Source organism: Filicampus tigris, chromosome 10 (genome assembly GCF_054856515.1).
Source record: "Filicampus tigris isolate MCC_2025a chromosome 10, RoL_Ftig_1.0, whole genome shotgun sequence".
NCBI lineage: Eukaryota > Metazoa > Chordata > Actinopteri > Syngnathiformes > Syngnathidae > Filicampus > Filicampus tigris.
In genome coordinates this window covers 1324106-1343771 of record NC_141226.1, presented here as the reverse complement: position 1 = coordinate 1343771, position 19666 = coordinate 1324106, and the positions used below count along the sequence as shown (strand labels likewise).

The 19666-nt window shown below is 40.4% G+C and overlaps 1 protein-coding gene across 9 annotated transcripts in view; it reads left to right on the top strand.

Moving 5' to 3' along the window:
• The window catches only part of LOC147140354 (disks large-associated protein 1-like), a 208298-nt gene that overhangs the window by 117323 nt on the left and 71309 nt on the right, over nt 1–19666 (top strand). For all 9 annotated transcript variants that reach the window (XR_015088275.1, XM_086042260.1, XM_086042257.1 and 6 more), the window contains one exon: nt 15807–16021. Coding sequence is in view for 8 of the 9 variants with exons in the window: in XM_086042260.1 (XP_085898386.1) it covers nt 15807–16021 (215 nt within the window). In the remaining variant the exon portion in view is untranslated. The remainder of the gene's footprint in view (nt 1–15806; nt 16022–19666) is intronic.

Sequence of the window (19666 nt, the reverse complement as noted above, 5' to 3'; positions counted from 1 at the left end):
AAACAGATAACAACTTAATCACGGATGACAGATTATGGGTTATCAACAGTATTATTGAATTGTGTCAAGAAACACACTGGATTATGTGGTTACCACAAAAATAGCATACTGTTAGATGGCTGTCTTAAATTTTTTTGTTTGCGAAATGGTAAATCCATAAATTCAGCTTCAACAAATGTGACAACAAAATACTGATAAAAATGTATGGAGGTACTGCACAAAACTGTAATATAACTGCAATACTGATGAAATTGAAAATTCCTCCCCAGCAATTGCTCTTTGTTTCTGTGATTGTGTTGAGATTGCATTTGAATATACAGTATATGTGGCTCAGGGGACAGAGACTCGGCTGGCCTGCGAATAGTTCAAAACAACGCTGATAAACTTTACACGAGGGTTACTCACCCTACAAACCCCTGCACCCTCCCAAAAAAATAGAGATTGAAAAAAATATCTGAGTATAGGTGGCAGATCCAAATCACAAATATGTGAATTGTATATATATCTTATATCATATGCATACTGTTATGTTGCAATTTGAATACAGTGTGATTTCCTCTTTTTATTTTTCAATACATGAACTGGAGAAGACAAGAATACAGGGAGATGTGAAGTAAGGCAAAGTTAGTGGTGGCAGGGAAGCATTTGATGACTTGTAAGGCAGGTTGGACAGTAAAGAGAGAGATGATCTATATGGCTAGGCAGAGACAGAGATGTGAATGATGTGCAGCAGGTTAAGGTGATGAAGGATATGTGTGGACTGGGGGCATTAGTGTGTTGGATAGATGGAAAGAATACTTTGAGGAGTTGATACATGTGGAAAATGAGAGAGGAGGATATTAGAAGAGGTAATTGTGTATCACAAAGTAAAAATCATTTGCAGAGGGAAAGTTAGGAAGTCACTTATGAGGATGAAAAATGGAAAATGTAGTCGGTCCTGATGACATAGCTGTGGAGGTATGGAAGCATCAACAAGAGTGGCTGTGGAATTTTGGACCTGGTTGTTCAACAGATTTATAGAGGATGAGAAGATGCCTGAGTAATTAGAGGAAAAATGTGCTGGTGCCCATTTTGAAGAGCAGGGAGATGTGCAGAGTTGTAAAAAAAATACAGAAGAAATGTCTGTCAGTAAGTCAAAAGTCAAGTCAAATTTATTTCTATAGCCCTTAATCACAGGAAAGTCTCAAAGGGCTTCACATGCCCATAGCTGACAGCATATAAACAACATCCCCTGATCTTAACCCCCAGGAGGGCAAGGAAAAACAAAAAAAAAACATCTGGGGAAAAATGAGAAACCTTGAGAAAGGACCACAGATGGGGGGAATCCCCCTTGCAGGACGCTCATGCTGCAATGGATGTCGAGTTGGCAACATTGAACACACATTATGATACTATAGAGTGTTAGTTAAAATAATGTTAAAGTTAATCAAATTTGCCTAGTTGGTCAATGTAGAAATCTCCACAGCAGCGCCTCCAAGGAAGTGATCGACCTCCGATGTTGTGGCGGTTAGTTGCTGTGCGATCGAAACAGCAACCTCCGATTCAACAATGAACAATTAAGTTAAAGGATGAGTAGTGGAGGCTTGTCTCAGAATAGAAACAAGTATTTGGGGGAAGCGCTGCTGCAGCAGTATGCTTTCATGGCAAGAAAACCTACCACACATGCATTATTTGCCTTGACGATGTTGAAGGAGCAGTACCAAGAAGGTCAGAAGGAGCAGCGTTGTATCTGTGTGTCTCGAGAAAGCCTATGACACACAGTGGATCTGTGGTGTTGCATAAAAAAGTTTGTTGTGGCAGAGAAGTATCTTGTCATAGTACAGGACATGTATGGGAGCTGTGGGACCACGGTGAAGTGTGTGTTTGTTTCTTTGTTTGTTTGTTGAACATATAAACAGATAACAGAAAACAATAAAGTATGCAATAAAAAGATTAAAAAGAAGAGAAGACATAACTGCTCGTCATTAAGCCCAGTTTACATGTTAAAAAGGGAGTAGGAGGAAGTAATAACTTATCTAGTCCCACCCCTTGTTCTTTTGGTATTTTGACTGTTTCAAAGTCATACAGTAATTGGCCATCCATGTCGTACACTATATTACCAAAAGTATTCGCTCACCCATTCAAATAATCAGAATCAGGTGTCCTAATCTCTTGGCCTGGCCAGAGGTAGATACAATCAAGCACTCAGGCATGCAGACTGTGAAACAAGACATTTGTGAAAGAATAGGCCGCTCACAGGAGCTCAGTGAATTCCAGCGTGGAACTGTCATAGAATGCCACCTGTGCAACAAATCCGTGAAATGTCCTCGCTCCTAAATATTCCACAATCAACTGTCAGCTCTATTATAACAACATGAAAGCGTTTGGGAACAACAGCAACTCAGCCACGAAGTTGTAGGCCACGTAAAGTGACGGAGAGGGGTCAGCGGATGCTGAAGCGCATAGTGCAAAGAGGTCGCCGACTTTCTGCACAGTCAATTGCCACAGAGCTACAAACTTAATTTCACTTTAAGATTAGCCCAAGTGTAGTACGCAGAGAGCTTGATGGAATGGGTTTCCATGGCAGAGCAGCTGCAGCCAAGCCACACATCACCAAGTGCAATGCAAAGCGTCGGTTGCAATGGTGTAAAGCACGCCACCACTGGCCTCTAGAGCAGTGGAGACGAGTTCTCTGGAGTGATGAATCACGCTTTTCCATCTGGCAATCTGATGGATGAATCTTGGTTTGGAGGCTGCCAGGAGAACAGTACATTTCAGACTGCATTGTGCCGACTGTGAAATTTGGTGGAGGAGGAATTATGGTGTGGGATTGTTTTTCAGGAGCTGGGCTTGGCCCCTTGGTTCCAGTGAAAGGAACTTTGAATGCTTCAGGATACCAAAACATTCTGGACAATTTCATGCTCCCAACCTTGTGGGAACAGTTTGGAGAGGGCCCTTCCTCTTCCAACATGACTGTGCACCAGTGCAAAATGCAAGGTCCATAAAGACATGGATGACAGAGTCTGGTGTGGATGAACTTGACTGGCCTGCACAGAGTCCTGGCCTGAACACCTTTGGGATGAATTAGAGAGCCAGGCCTTCTCAACCAACATCAGTGTGTGACCTCACCAATGCGCTTTTGGAAGAATGGTCAAAAATTTCTATAAACACTCTCCTCAACCTTGTGGACAGTCTTCCCAGAAGAGTTGAAGCTGGAATAGCTGCAAAAGGTGGACCCACATCATATTGAACTCTATGGGTTAGGAATGGGATGGCACTTCAGTTCATAGTATGAGTCAAGGCGGGTGAGCGAATACTTTTGGTAATTTAGTGTATGTCTCAAGAAAAAAAAGGAAAAAGTCAATATATAAACCAGAGCTGGGCACTTGACCCTTTTTCGCCGGTCCGGCCGCAACCCTCCACCAGGGTACTCTTCCAGCCTCGACCCCCCGTCTTTATTCATAAAAAATATCACCCCGCGAACCCATTCCGGCCCCTGCCAAAAAAAAAACAAAAACAAAAAAAAACGTACATGATGCCGCCGTGGGAGGGATGCTAACGGAAGAGGTTTATTTAAAGACCATTAGCTGGCTAATTTAAACCTGCTGTGGACACGCTTCAAACACGCCACTAGTACTTACCCTGCTGCGTGTGCTTATTTCCATTGCGAGCCTTGGGGTTGGTTTTGTCGTATTGGATAATTATTTGGGTCCAACAGACGACAAGTCTGCAAGCATTCAACAAGTTACTTATTTTCCACACTTCCCCCCCTTCACGGTTCCCGGCATTCAAAATAAAAGCATACCAGCAAACCACTACACAGCAGGTTTGCGCCGGCGTATTTCCGGAAGTAGGGAAGACGCCAAAAGAAGTGCATGAACTCCACCTTGATGTGCCAGCGTCATCCTTGACTGCTGCGTGCAGCTTGACTATACTCGTGGACAAGTTGTTTTGAAACAGTTGTGTTCCAAGTTGGGGGGTGTCGCTTCAGAAAGACAGCGACAACAATGGATATCGTGCCTGCTACAACCATAAACGTTGACATCTCGGTAGATGACTAGACGATGCATTCAATTTTATTGCGAAAACGATCTGGAGGGTGGCGGCTGAGGGGGAACGTGAGTGAGTAGCTTCTTTACACACACGCGTGACATAACATCCACGCCGCTGCCAAACTAGTTTGCTTTGCAGCAGCAACGAGCTGCGTGGTGCATCCTCTCCTGTGTGGGAAACATCTCATCGCAACATGTGACATAATGGACCGATCAGAGCAGCAACAATTCTTGATGTGTGCTGTCCCCAACAGCACAATGCGTTGGTCATGTGCAGCAATGCGGCAGTTGTCCCTCGCGCCGATGCGGGAGTAGAAAGAAGCCTAAAAAGAAGCCTTTCACCGAGTAGGCTGAGATTAAATTTGGCCGCCTCGCGACCACGTCACACAAATGAGGGCCGATTAGTGGGCCGGACTAAAATCCACTTCCGGACATGCTTAGTCCAGCCCTTTTTAAAAATTTGTAAGCCCCCAGCCCCTGCCCCAAAAATGGGCATCTGGCCGGACCGGAGCGTCCGACCGGTCCAGCCCCGGGACGGACTGCCCAGCTCTGATATAAACCTACTTATGTATACAACTGCACCTACACTTATATATGCCTACCTACATGTAGAACTTAAACACACACTCTGGCACATTTGTGTATCATTATACTCACATACTCATAAATAATATTTCATTACATTACACTCAATTTAACACATTCCAAAATATTACAACATTTGGGCAATCAACATACTTTTTGTTGATTTATATAGTCATGTAATTTACTTTTTAACCTGTTTTTGAACACAGCAAGTGATTCATACATTTTCAGGTCAGTTTTGACATTATTCCACAAATTTACACCTCTTAGAGAAACACACGTTTGCTTAATATTTGTTATTGTTTTGGAATTTTTTGTAACGACTTGTGCCCCTTAAATCATAGCAACTTTCTCTAATTTCAAACGGCTTCTGAGTATTGTTGCAGAGGAGGTTATTGTGTACTTTGTACATTATTTGTGCTAATTCAAACTCAACCGGAGCATAACATTTCATAGTGTTTAATTTGATAAATAGAGAATTTGTTGGTTCTGTATATTTTGATCAATTTATTAAAATGTCATTTTTTGGGGCGTTTGAAAACAGGCACAGTATTTGTTTTATCGTCGTTTCCCCATATTTCTATACAATAGGTCAAGTATGGTAATAATAATGAACAATATAATGCGTATAATGACTTCTACAGGAACCCTATTATTTTTTACATTTTACTTTTGACATTATCAACATGTGACTTCCAACATAATTTTGCATCAATTACTACTCCAAGAAATTTATTTTCATACACTCTTTCAATTTCAATTGAGTTTACGTTAATTTTGACTTCATGCTTAGTTGGTCTAGTGCCAAAAACAATTAACTTCATTTTGTTTAAGTTTAGTGATAATTTATTTATTTCAAACCAATGTTTTAATGTTTCATTCATTTTCCACAATAGTCAGAAGCTGTTTCAGATTTTCTCCAGAGCAGTAGAGAGTTGTGTCATTGGCAAATAAGACACTTTTAAGTGGTTTTGAAACAACAGATGTCATTTATATACAATATGAATAGTGTGCTGTAGGTGTGACAGAGGAGTTTTGGGTGGAGGTGCGTTAGGGATCAAGTCTGAGCGGGCGGAAGGCAGTCTACAACTGCCCATCTACTGCGGCCCACTTTACATCATCCGCAAGTGGAGACCTTGCAGTTCATTTTACTGTATATGCACTTTGCACACGCTAATCTCCTTCATGGACTCCAGCCTCTCTCCAAGCTGAATTTTAAGGGAATGAGCTGGGCGCCATTTTGATTGGCCGGCAGAAGGCTCACAATGGCGCAAACGCCCACTTCTATCTGCGCTAGTCTAGCAAAATACCAAAAGAAACAAAATTCCAATGATAAGAGATTGTGAGGGTACTTTGGGTCAACAGGTAGGTGAAAGTGTCAGGTGTGTTATGTGATGTGAAGAGTAAAGAAAAGTTTATAAGACAACGGTGAGGCCAGCCATGATATACAACTAAGACACAGTGGCACTGAAGAGACGTTAAAGGCAGAACTGGAGGTAGTGGAGACAAATATTTTGAGGATCTCTTTAGGAGTGATAGTGTGTATGGTAGAAGGATGATGAACATGAAGATGCCAGACAAGATATAGCTAGAAGAAGACCTACGAGAATTCTGATATGATGACTGAGGGAGGACATGAGGACAATTGGTGTTTAAAAAGGAGGCTTAGATTGAAAAGGATGAGGCACTGTGGGGACCCTAACTGAACGAAAAATTATTTGAGATCATGGTGACACATAGTAAGATTAAAGGCAAAAAGTATAATAGGTTTCTGATTTGTGTCTACAAAAGAAATTATGAATAGAGGAGGTAAGTAAAGTAGGTTTCTGATTTGTGTCTACAAAAGAAATTATGAATAGAGGTAAGTAAAGTGAACAAATTAGATCGTAGTTTTGAGAGTAAGGCATGCGATTCCCCCCAAAAAACTGGTGTCATTCCAATACTAATTTTGAAATATGTTAAAACTCAAATTTTCTTAGTGTATTGAAAGCTTATTGATGATTTCCTTCAACATGTCTGTCTTTCTCTCTTTTTGTCCCTGCACTGAGAAACACTGACCCTTATGATTAATTATGTTACACAGTATTTAGAAAACGAATGTTGTTCCACAAAATGTGTGCACTGTACACTAAATCATACAGTTTTAGTAGAATATACAGTAAGTATACAGTAAGTTACTAAATATCACTTACACGTAATAGATTGAAACTCAACAAAAGGTCACAATGTTTATATAATAGTCTGTGACACTTATGTTGATACAAAATTTGCTAATTTCCCTTGGCAGTTACATCTACAGTATAGACTGCCATATCTACATGCTCTTTTAATACTATACAAGGTAGCAGCAATAGAGCAGCTGCATTGTTACTTGTTATTCATAGAGTAACCGCCTTCAGCCATCACAACAGTCAGTGTTGTCAAAAACCTCACAGACATACAGTGCACTAACGCAAGACACACAGTATATGATTTGGATTTCTAAATAAACAATGTTATGTACAAATTCAAATGCGTTGTCATCATTATACAGTAAATAAATACAGCACACTGAGTTCTGATTGTGATCAAACATTAATCAACATTAGTCAAACATTCGCAATGAAATCCATCAGCAGCTGCATTACTGAGCGTTTGACTGCTCCTCAGCTTTTTCAGCACAACAAGTGCAGGCTGCACTGGAAGCGAGGACTGTGCGTGGGTGAGAGGCACTGCTGATTTTGCTGCAGCTGGTCCTTTCCCCGCATTCTCTTTTTATAGCCAAACTGCTCATTTGTGTCTCTTTTACGTCACACACTTGTGCGCACACGCACACACATATAGATCCGTTCATCCTCTTTTCCTCTGTGACTCACGCATAATTAGTCAGAGTAGCTGTGAAATTCGCCTGCTGCTTGTCTCCTTTATTGTCTGTCAAATTTACACTACCTAATATGAAGGCGACCAACACTTTTTTGACACATGCCACTGGCATAACCTCCACTGGCACTAATGTTCCAAAAACTGAAGAGCTTCCGTGGTGATAGTGACTACTACACACATACGTGCCTAAAGATCATACACCAATTATTGCTTCTGTCATTGAATAAAACAATTTACATATGCCAATTCCAGTCTTCCTGTACTCTGGAGTTTGCATGTTCTCCCCGTGCCTGCATGGGTTTCCTCCGGGTACTCCGGTTTCCTCCCACATTCCAAAAACATGCATGGTGAGTTGATTGGACACTCTAAATTGCCCCTAGGTGTGATTGTGAGTGCGGATGTTTGTCTCTGTGTGCCCTGCGATTGGCTGGCAACCAATTCAGGCTTTCCCCCGCCTACTGCCCGAAGACTGCTGGGATAGGCTCCAGCAGGCCCCGCGACCCTTGTGAGGATAAGCGGTACAGATAATGGATGGAGAGATATATATATATATATATATATATATATATATATATATATATGTATATATATATATATATATATATGAGCCATTCTACCGAATTGCTTGAAATTGCTGTCCCACAATGAAAATCAAATTTGAAAAAACAATGAAGTATTCAAACCTTGCATATTTAATAATATCTTGTTATGATCTATTTTACCATAAGGCATTAATTGAGATACTATTAAACTGAATGTATGAAAAGTCATCTTTTATATGTCACTTCCTATTGGGAGGTGGCTGTCCCAATCTCTAACTCCTAAATTTCAATTCATGAAAAAAACATGTAGAAGATGTTTGCCAATTTAAAAAATACTTTACTTTAATATAACATTTTGGTTGTTTTTAAATGCATGGTGAAAGATTTACATTGATTTTGTAGATTTTTTTTCAACTTAGAAGTTTCTATGTAAAAAAACATGTCCCAACTTTTCATGTCACTACCGAAGTGCAAAGAGTATTTGTCTGTAGGCAGGGCTTGGTTTTAGCCACATCCCTAGAAATTTCACCAGTAAGAGACATTACCTTCATGTTCATCACTGGGCACATGGCGAGATTAGTTGGCAGCATTATTAAATTATGTGCCCTCCAAAGTCTCAAAGTCACACCTCATTTCGGCAATAAAATGAGCACTTTTGATTTTAATGCTAAATGTACTGTTTTCTATCTCTGTACACATGCTCAAAACTGTCTGTGGTAGCCACTTTGTGCCTAGCATTGTTGAGTATTGTCAACAACTATCATAAAACATCACTACCGAAACGGTTACTACTGAAACGTTACGGTTGAGACATAATGATTTCGGGAGTGACAATATGATGTTTATTTTTGAATATGAATATGAAGTATTTTTTAAATAATAAAATACATAGATACATATGTCATACATAGATCTCTCTGATTTTAACAATATTATATTCCATATTTTATCAAAATTTGAAGGTAAAAATAAACCCGAACCGGTCACTACCGAAACATACAGATAGGTTTCGGTTGTGACATAATGGTTTCGGTAGTGACAATATGATGTTTATTTTTGAATAAAGTAAGTTTTAAATAATATAAAACATAGATACATATGTCATACATAGATCTCTCTGATTTTAACAATATTCTATTTAATATTTTATCTTAATTTGAAGGGAAAAACACCAAAATGCCAAAAAGCCTCGCAGAGACAGAGTACAGGCGAAGGGTTACAATGACCCAGTGAAATCCAAAGAATATTCAATAAAGGAAAGAGAAAGAAATAAGAGATGGAAGGAAGAAGGAAAGCTGAAGTCTACCAATGAATTATCCAGCAGAGAGCAAAGGAAAGTAAGAAGAGCATGGAGGAAAAGACAAGACCACCAGATGTCTCTCAAAAAAAACAGACAGAGAGGGAACATACATACAGGGAAATGTATGTTACAAAAATGTTTTTAATTCCAATTAAATTTTCATTTGGAAGGTGAAACCAGTTTTTCAATGATGAAGAGCCCTGTGATGGACAGGTGACCGGTCCAGCGTGTACCCTGCTTTTGCCCTAAGTCAGCTGCGATCAACTCCAACCCCCTGCGACCCTGAGTACAGCGCAAAGCAGTATAACATGGAAAAAATAATGTTTCATTAGTTATAATACACGTTAAATATAGCAAAACTAGTTAAGTGATTACAATTCTACCCTCACACAAAGTATTACTGCAACAGCAGCAACAATATGGTCACTACTGAAATGTTGCATCCACTACCGAAAAAACTGATGTTTTAATAAAAATAAAAAGTAGGTTTGGGGGAGGAACGATAATCGTTTTTTCGATGCCAAAGCGTAAAATAAACTAAATAAAAAAAATATGTGCAAGTGATAACGTGCGTTTGTACGTCAGACATCTGTGCCCAGGCTTACGTGACAAGATGGCGGGACAAACAAAACCTCACGCGAGCGGCGCAATCCTTGTTAAAAGCATCAGTTTGGAGACATTTCGTTTCTTTATTAAGTGTGAGACGTTGATAAAAATATTTTAAATATTATATAACAAAGATGACAGTTACCACCCACAGTTCAGTGCTGCGACCCGTCGGAGAAGATAACAGCCGATTTACTCTGTCAGGTGCTCTCCCACCAAACACCGAAAGAGTAAGAAAAATTACCAAATCCATTGCAGAGTACATTGCATCAGATTTGCGCCTGAATCGGGTGTGGAAGGAAGGGGCTTTCGCAGCAACGTTGCACAGTGACGCTGTATATAAAATTCCCGTCGCGCATTAAAATAACACCAGAGCATGTAGATTACTTCTTTCCTCACACAAAAACCTAGAATATGCACACCTTCTGCAAGATTAACAGTTTAAAGTCTGTTTATTCTTACAAAATATGCTGCTTTATATTTCGAATAATAAAGCTGTTCTGTTTGATGGCAATTTCTCAGGGCTTAATGTTAGTGTTAATTACACCACTCACAGTAAGATGTGGAACGAGCTCGAACTTTTATTGATCTTAACAGAGGAAATACACAGTACAGTACTTCTACCAGCCATATCGCTACAGCACCGCGTGCCTTTTTCTTTCTTCAATCTCATCCTCTTTTGTTTTTGTCCGCCCAGGGACATTCTTGCTCTCTGGTTCACTTCGCCAACAGTCATTTTTCACACAATGTTCAACACTGCCCTCTGCTGTAATGCACAATATCACGTCCAACATAAACTACATGTGAAATAAAGGTCACCAATTGGTCACGTCCAACATAAACTACATGTGAAATAAAGGTCACCAATGTAAATATCATCCATCCATGCATTATTTAAACCGCTTTATCCTCACGAGGGTCGCGGGGGTGCTGTCTTCGGGCAGAAGGCGGGGTACACCGCTAGCCAATCGCAGGGCAAATTGCGATATCATTTAAAATAAAATATACTACACCAGGTGCTACATTAGGTTAAATAAAAGCAGCATTCATTGCTAAATTACACAGTAATGTCAGTCAGACGATGCATATTGCACTTAAAGTATTAAAATACAGGTTACGCTAAATCAGATTAAGTTTAAATATGTTTTGATAATGTTTTTGCTATAGGAGAAGTTACAGATTGTTACAACAAATGCTGCCATTGGCACTTTTTGAAATTTGTGTTGACACATGTAAACAAGGTTGCCTTGCTACTTTAATAAAAGTCAGAGTGAACTATAAATCCTTACTCTTCCTTGAGTTATGCATTCATTCATTCATTCATTATCCCTACCGCTTATCCTCACAAGGGTCGCGGGCGTGCTGGAGCCTATCCCAGCTGTCTTCGAGCAGTAGGCGGGGGACACCCTGATTTGGTTGGCAGCCAATCGCAGGGCACACAGAGACAAACATCTGCACTCACAATCACACTTAGGGCAATTTAGACAGTCCAATCAATTTACCATGCATGTTTTTTGGAATGTGGGAGGAAACCGGAGTACCCGGAGGAAACCCACGCAGGCACGGGGAGAACATGCAAACTCCACACAGGGAGGCCGGAGCCGGGATCGAACCCACGACCTCTGAACTGTGAGGCGGACGTGCTAACCAGTCAACCACCGTTGAGTTATGCAATTGTTTTTTAAAAAAAAGGTACCAGTGTTTTAGATTAACTATAAAATGTAAGCCATTGTCGTGATGCATCGGAATCGAATCACATCGTAGGAATCGTAAATATACAAATATATATATATATATATATATATATATTTGTATATTTATACATTGCCAGTTGCAAAATCCCATCTGACATCAGACGTATTTCACGTATGTTGAAGGGCCGTCAAAGACGCGGCGCAAAGAGACCGAGATGACCGTCCTGTCGGAGGTGTCCCCACGTTCGGCTGCTGCCACCATCGCTCGAGTCTAGCCACCATTTCTGTGAGCGCCAGAAAAGTCAAGCCAGCCACCATAATGTTCATACTATGCAACACGCCTCGATGCCAACTTCAAAATAAAAGCCTCACAACTCATACTGTACATGGTTGTCAATGATTGGGTTGTCCTTTATTTTGAAGTTACCCCAGGAAGCAATTGTTGTGGTGGCTAACTTGACTTGGACATTCCCAATGTGGCCGCTGAGCTGCAATCAGATGCGTGGCTGCAATATGCTTGGAACGCAAATGTGCAATGAGGCAATTGAATCTGGCACGCACATGACTACTGTATATAAGTACGCATGCACACTTTTTTTTGTGGAAAAAAGTGACACAAAATGAAAAGACGTTGGGCTCTGTTGCGGCAGGCTTGTTTTCATTTTGGATTCCCACCACGCTTCTGCGCCACCCCGTCACCTCGCTTTTTGATTTGCTGTATGTCACTGTCAACAGGCTGGATGCTCGTTTGTCCTTGGTGCACAGCACACACGGTGCGAAGTCGGGCCCCAAAAAATCCAACATGTTGAATATCCCCCGATCCCCGAACGTCCGATATCAGTCTGAACACACCATATACGGCAGGATTATCTGCTCAGGCTATCTTTGGATATTACTATTACTACCATTACTAGAGTCGGCCCCGACCTATGATTGTCGAGAGCGGAGATTCAGGGCTAAAATCGGGCCGATAATGCTGCCGTGTGAACCGAGTTTAAGCGGGGAATGCTTTCGAAGGCACTGAATGTTGTATTTGTCACGTTTTCTGATGATTCTTGGCGAAAATCAGCCTCTGCCATAAGTGACATTTAATGAGTTTTAGGGAAAGTGCTTGCGGAAGACAGATGGTGACTATTCGCGGCTATTTGGGATAATATTGAGATGATTAGCAATTATTTGCCACTATTTGCCACTGTTTGGGAACCTTTACCAGCTTCTGGAGTAGCAGATGGATCTATGGACCCAACCCTGTGTGAACTGCCCTGCACTCAGTTTTCTGCTGTCCTTCGCCAAAGATGGATATTTGTAACTTATAAAATTGAACACAAAAAACTATATTACTTACACTATGGTGCAGGCCAGCCCTTGTCTTCAAATTTCTCTTTCACAAACTGCTTCACCACACTCTTTTGTCATGTTCTTTAGCTGAACGTGGGACAACTGCGTCCTGTAAATGATTAGCCTGGAAATCCAAACTCAGCAATGTACAAACGGTTGGGTCTGGTGAAGTCTCATGAAGTGCATTTCTGAGTCAGGGAAAACCTAAGCAAACAGACAGCGAAATTAACCAATCAGCGAAGAGCTCAGAAAATAAATGAAATAAATGCTTCCAGTGCTGTCAGCTGCTGGCGTTTTAATGACTCTGTGCTTTTCCAGTTATTTAAAACTGATTTAATATTGAATGATGTTAACAAAAGTACCGTCTCACCCGCGTGACATTTTTAATGAGGATGGACTTCCCCCAACCAAGAGTGACATTGCCCATGAAGAATAAGTCACATCCAATACACATATTTGATCGAGCTGTGGTGCAGGGCGGGCTTTCCATACCCACTTTCTTTCGAAAGCCAGGTAGTAGATGATAGCTTTTGTTGAACTGCTTGAATGCAAACACCGCATGTGACGTCACTGCGTCAGGTCTGTGACCAACGATCAGTATTTCCAGACAAGATAATGGTATAAATTTGTTTACACCACACTTTTTGCTATTTGTGTCATTAAACTCATCCACCTAAGTGTTGTAAAACATAGGGTACCCCTCATTGCCTTCCTCTTTGTCCCTTATTTCTCCTGGCATGATAATCAATGTAGAGAATGTATGCTGATATCTCATTGAGTGGCGAATTCTTGTGAATGCTATGCACAAATGGGTTGACAGATAACCCATTTGGTAACCATGTTCATGTGGTCTCTTGCATTGGCAAATAAAAATAACTTTTGTGACACGTAGGGGTGGGCGATATGGGCAAAAAAAATTATATCTCTATTTTTTCCAAAAACTCGATATTCTACAAAAAATATTTTAAATCTGCACTTGCTTCAGAGACCAACTGTGGATAGACAGCGTTTGTGAACATCTCTTTTAAATTGCTAAATACAGCTTCTATAAAACATAATGATATTCTCTGACAATATTTCATAAAAAAAAAAAAAAAATGTATAGACTTACATTGATTTTTGGGAATATTTATGTCATTTAAATGTCTGTGCTGTTATTCCATAATGATGAGACATTTTGAGCTGCAGTAGGTACTGGTGTACCACTGCCAACTACTAGAGGAATCTGAATGAGAAAAAGGTGTTAACTACAGCAATCAGAATGAGAAAAACATGTATTTGATGTGACGTGTGACGAAGTATCACCCAGTAAGAGAAAAAAAAGATGGCGTCATGACAACACCAATTTCTCATACATTGGCCAACGTATTCAGAATAAAGTTGAATAATAAAACTGCAATTCACAGAAAAGTGCATTTACCCACTCATTCATCGCTGTGATATGTAGACTTGTGACTTTATTCATGTTTGCGTGTATGCTGGCGTCACACTAGGAAACCGTTGTAGTTTGTGCAACATGTCTGGGGAATACAGGCTAGTTATGAAAAGATGCGGACTAAAAGCGTGTAAACTGAATGTGAACTGATCATCCAGGATGTCACGTTTGACTTGCTCGCTAAAGTATTGAGTGTGTGTGTGTGTGTGGGCGTGTGTGTGTGAGTGCGTGTGTGCGTGCGCTTATATTTGTTGGTTCAACTCGGCGACTGTTTTCTGGGTGTATGTGTTTAACCTTTTGTTTAGCGTGCTTGCGCGGTCGCCAAGTTTTCCTCGTAATCCATATGGCTTGTGGTGCAACAGAATTGCTCTTCATGGTGACCGTTTTGGCACATCTAACAATGTTATTCCCACCGACTTCAATCTTGTCAACTCCAAACCATTTAGAGACTATGGACAACCTGGACTCGCGCCTCGCTATAAATCCCCGCTAGACAGTAGACTAGACACTCCTCCATGAAATGAGGAGGAAACAGCTCCACTGTAGTCCGGACAGAGTCACGTGACTGGGCCCTGCCCGCTGATTCGGCGATTAATTATCACTTCCTCCTCCTCTGCCGTCAATACACACTGATTTTTCAGCATTTTCTCCAACTTTGCGGCCGTCGGCTGACTCGCTTCGAGGCAGTATTACTACTCAATAATGTAAAATAGTGTAGGCAAGATTGACGATTATATCGATAACGATATATATCGCCCACCTCTAGTGACACGTCTTAGGACTGCTTACCAATCCATATGGTAAACACTTGCCACTTTTCAAAACATGTTCACATTTTTTTAATGACAAGAAAAACTCCTTGGGACAACTAAAATTGTTTGCTAACATGTTTGCATGTTTCTATTGAAACCGGTTTATAATAATAATAATAGTAATAATAATAATAATAATAATAATAATATTAGGAAATACACACTAGTCTGAAGAGTTTGATATTCATTTTTTACACTTGCGTGTCTATAGGCAGTGTGTTGGTGAACTTAATTGACTTCTGCAAAGCAGATGTATGAATTAGCCTGAGAGAAATTTCAGAACTCCTTTAGGCTTACTATGAACACACGCCTGCACACACACAAACACACACAGTTTCTACTCTGCTAATTAGCCAAACGAGACCAAAACTGCATGAATGTAGGGAACAGTGGATATGGGAACTAGAATGCCATTTCAGGAAAGTCTTTTTTTTTTTTTTTTTTTAGCTGTTAGATTTGTATTATATAGTTAATGTTTGCTCTGCATGCTCCATGTTTTTAATGATCTTTGTAGCAGCAGGACAGTTTAGTGAGACAGTTTGGGACCAGGAACGCAGACAGCATTGATGGTAATTGTTTGTTGACCTGCATAAATTACCAGGTACCTCAGGATGAGTGGAGCTGTTTCTCTCCTTTGGGGAAAGAGGATGACATTCCATGTCGAAGGATGAGGAGTGGAAGCTATGTGAAAGCCATGGCTGAAGATGACAGCGGAGACTCAGACGGGAGTCCCAAACCTTCCCCCAAGATACAGGCACGACGTGCCAGCTACTTGAAAGCCACCCAACCGTCACTGACTGAGATGACTACTCTACAGTAAGAGTTTCTTTGTGTTATTCTTAGAGTACACCTTGCATTCATTGACATGGTTTTCATCCTGAATTTGAGATCCATGGAAAGTGTTTAAGATAATGAAACATTTTAGCACCCAAAAAACCTAACCAGGTAGTGCACACAGATTGTGTGTGTGATAATGCCATATAGTGCCAAAGAAAGAAATTGAAAAATATGACCCAAAAATACACTTTTCCCTAATATTTCTTTAAGAGTACTACTGTGGTAAAACTGTGTCCATTTAACATGTAACTTCTATAAAAATGACATACCTAAAAGAGTCACAGACTTTAATTAATTAAAATTGATTAATCATAAATTACTCATATTACATTATTTGTCCTAAAACACATTTTGTTTTAAATTATGTATTTAAGTGGATTGCTGATACAAAGTCATAGCTGTGACTATTTTTAACTTATTGCAACAGTAGGAAAAAAAATCCCTGGCCAGAACTGAACAGACAGTCCAAAAGATAAATTGCCATTTTAGGACTTTTTTTTCGGAACAGTTTTTGCTCTGAGTGGTTTCCTCATGGCAATTGAAAAGTTATATCACATGTCTCTATCTGCAGTACGTTTTCTAACCCTTTATATTCTGCCACTAATAGTGGTCTACAGTCCAGAGCAATCCAAGAATGAATTTGTGTGTTTGTCCGACGTGGACGTACAAGTTTTTGTGGTTGGTCTTGTAGCCAGTACTTTGATTGAGTTTGGTTTGCTTCAAACTCGTGCTGGGACAGCTCACGTTCACCGCACCAGTGGTTTCTGTGTTCGCTACGACGTGATTCATATGTAGATCTTACTGGCCACAGATCCGAATAGAAGCCAAACTACTGGCTAGTTAGTCGGGGAAATGTTCCCATCAAAGACAATGCATGAATATTGAAAATAAGTCACACCTTGCTCATTTCTAAAATAACTTTCACGAGGTTGACTTTTTTTGCTAACATCACAATACAGGAAATCCTCAATTTACAAACGAGTTCCATTACTACACTGGCGATGTAACCTGAATTCCCGCGTATGTCCGATTTTACCGTTAAAGTCGAAATTTACATCAAAATGCTTGGTATAAAAACACTAAAATACATTAAAATAAAAACAGAAAATGCTGTACTTAGCATTACTGTTGACAGTTGGATGGAGAAGAAGGAGAGGAGGGTGAAAAAGCCAAAGATACAGCTGGCGCGCAGACATGATCGAGACACACTGCGCATGCACAACTGCAAGGAACACTGGTCTTTCTAATACAGGAAGTGCTTGTATGCGGAAGTGCGGCGTTTGGAGAAGAACAAAGAGACAGAGCAAGAGAAAGCTCACGTATGGTCTGACGGATCATGGATAGATTTATACACAGGAACAAGAGAGACAGTAGGTTGTGGGTTCTCCGTCATCAATAGGTGAATGAGGAAACAGTGTAAAGTTCTTTGAGTACCTAAGGTAGAAAAGCAAGTGAAAAGGCCATTTACAATTTAGTATTAGTGTGACCAATTTGGACTGGATTCCGTCCTTAGCCACAATGCAGAGCAGGATTCTGGTTAAGATAAGCCCTTTTAAACTTTAAAGTAAAACCTTTTGGCATTTTAGGAATTAAAACAGCAGCAGGCAGCCACCAGTGTGCTCCAGCTGTACTTTACAGTTCAAACGGCGGATATTAGCCTGTGGTTTGCCTTGTCATCCACACGCCCCTGGAGTTTTTTCATTGAAAACCGAAAACTCCGGTCACAGTGGAGGTTTCCGGATATCTCCGGACCCGCGTTTGGCTGTGGACAGTTGAAACCGGAGATTTACGTCATCACTATGCTACAAAAATGCTCTGACATTACTTATGCGACTTGTGTTTTCAAGAGAGACAACATGGATGCCCGCCAAACTGCGTTAGTTATAGCCATTCTTCAGGTGCTTTTTGCTTTCTTATTTGTTCGCAACCAACTACTGCGTCCCGTTGAAGACGGCTCTTGACCACCAGATAACTCTGGTATGTCCAAAGTACGTTCCCCGGATGGAAGTTCCTTCAGAAAGGACAGTATTTGGCTAACTACTGCCATCTAGAGGTTTGGCATGCTTGTAAATGCGTTTGAAAACGCACATCCATGGTTTGGTGTAGATGCGTTTTTTGGAAGTGTATTCCTGCATAGGCGGAGGGGGCATATTCGGTTGCAATTTTCATGGTATTTTTACCTGAACGCCTAAAAAGGTGCACCCAAAGTAAAACTGAAGCTGTACTTGAACCATTCGGAATATCAGCATAGTTTTGGTCTCTTTTTGAAGATAACACTTTGAATTTTTCTCCTCAACTGTCAGAATCCTTTTAAGTGCTACTGGCACTGAATTATGGAAGTTTGAATACATAAAAGAAGGCGGATTTTATGTCCGCCTATTTTTTTCTTTTCCAAAAATATGCCTGGAAAATTTTGTATTAGAGTGGTGGACTAAATAACACTACAGGATTACAGCTCAAAGGCTCCTCCAATTCCATTTCAAATTCGACGATAATACGATAGAAAATGAGCATTTTACACAAGTTTTACTAAGGGGATGTCCAGGTGAACCAAAAGTGTGCCATTTGGGTGATCCCACTGCAACCGTGTTCACATACGTAGGGGAAGAGGCCGCTATTGTGGAATGCTTCAACAATCATGAGTGCTAATGAAAAGTAAGACGTGGCACTATCATATCCTACATCCAGATTTTAAAAAACGCAAAAAAGTCCAAGGTGATGCGATATGACGTGCGCTCTGGCGCAGGGCTTGACGTCGCTGCCGGCGGCTTTGAAAGTGTGTGTTACGCAAGTTAAGTTTTTTTTTTTGTTCAAAATAATTTCCATGTTTTTTTTTTTTTTAAAGGATTTCATTGGCCGTTGAATGCATCAATCATCAGCTTGGTTGGTTGGCAAGTTTGGTTGTGACTGCAAACATAACTGACGAATCGAATCGTCCATATGCAGGGGTGGTACTATTTATGCATGTAATATGTTCATTGGCTATTGTTGAACTCCTGACATGGGAAACATTCGTTTATTGGATCAAGTAAGCAATCAATGAAACATAAGGTCCAGCCTATGTTTTGAAATCTCGTGTTCCTAAATCCGTCGAAGCAAACTCAATCTACGATGGAAAATATGTACATATGTAATATGTATATGTATCTGATAGCAACCTGTTGCAGCAGCTAATAACGTGTTGTGGACTAACTATATTACTGGAATACTTTTACTGGACCATTGTGGACATAATACGAGCATTGATGATGGATTATGAAATTGTGTCGGACATTTGAGGATGAAATGGCGAGTTCCATATTTTTTGTGTGTTCGCGATTGTTTTTACTTAAATGCTCGTCGAGTTTCCAGATATGTTTGTATCTTATAATGTTTGGTATCATTCGAATTTTCGGGAACTCAGTTTTATAACCATATACGATATGCCCAGGAATGCTTTGAAGTTGTTCAGTATGTAGTGAATGTCCAACGGACACAACGCCATCGGCCCACCCGAACGGCAACGGGTTTTAAAAAAGTCAGGCTACGTGTACACAAGGCCCAAGTTTACAAATAAGTGGAAGTGAGGCTGTGTAAAGCTCTTTAGTTAGACACAGAAAATGGATTGATGGAGGGATGGTTAAA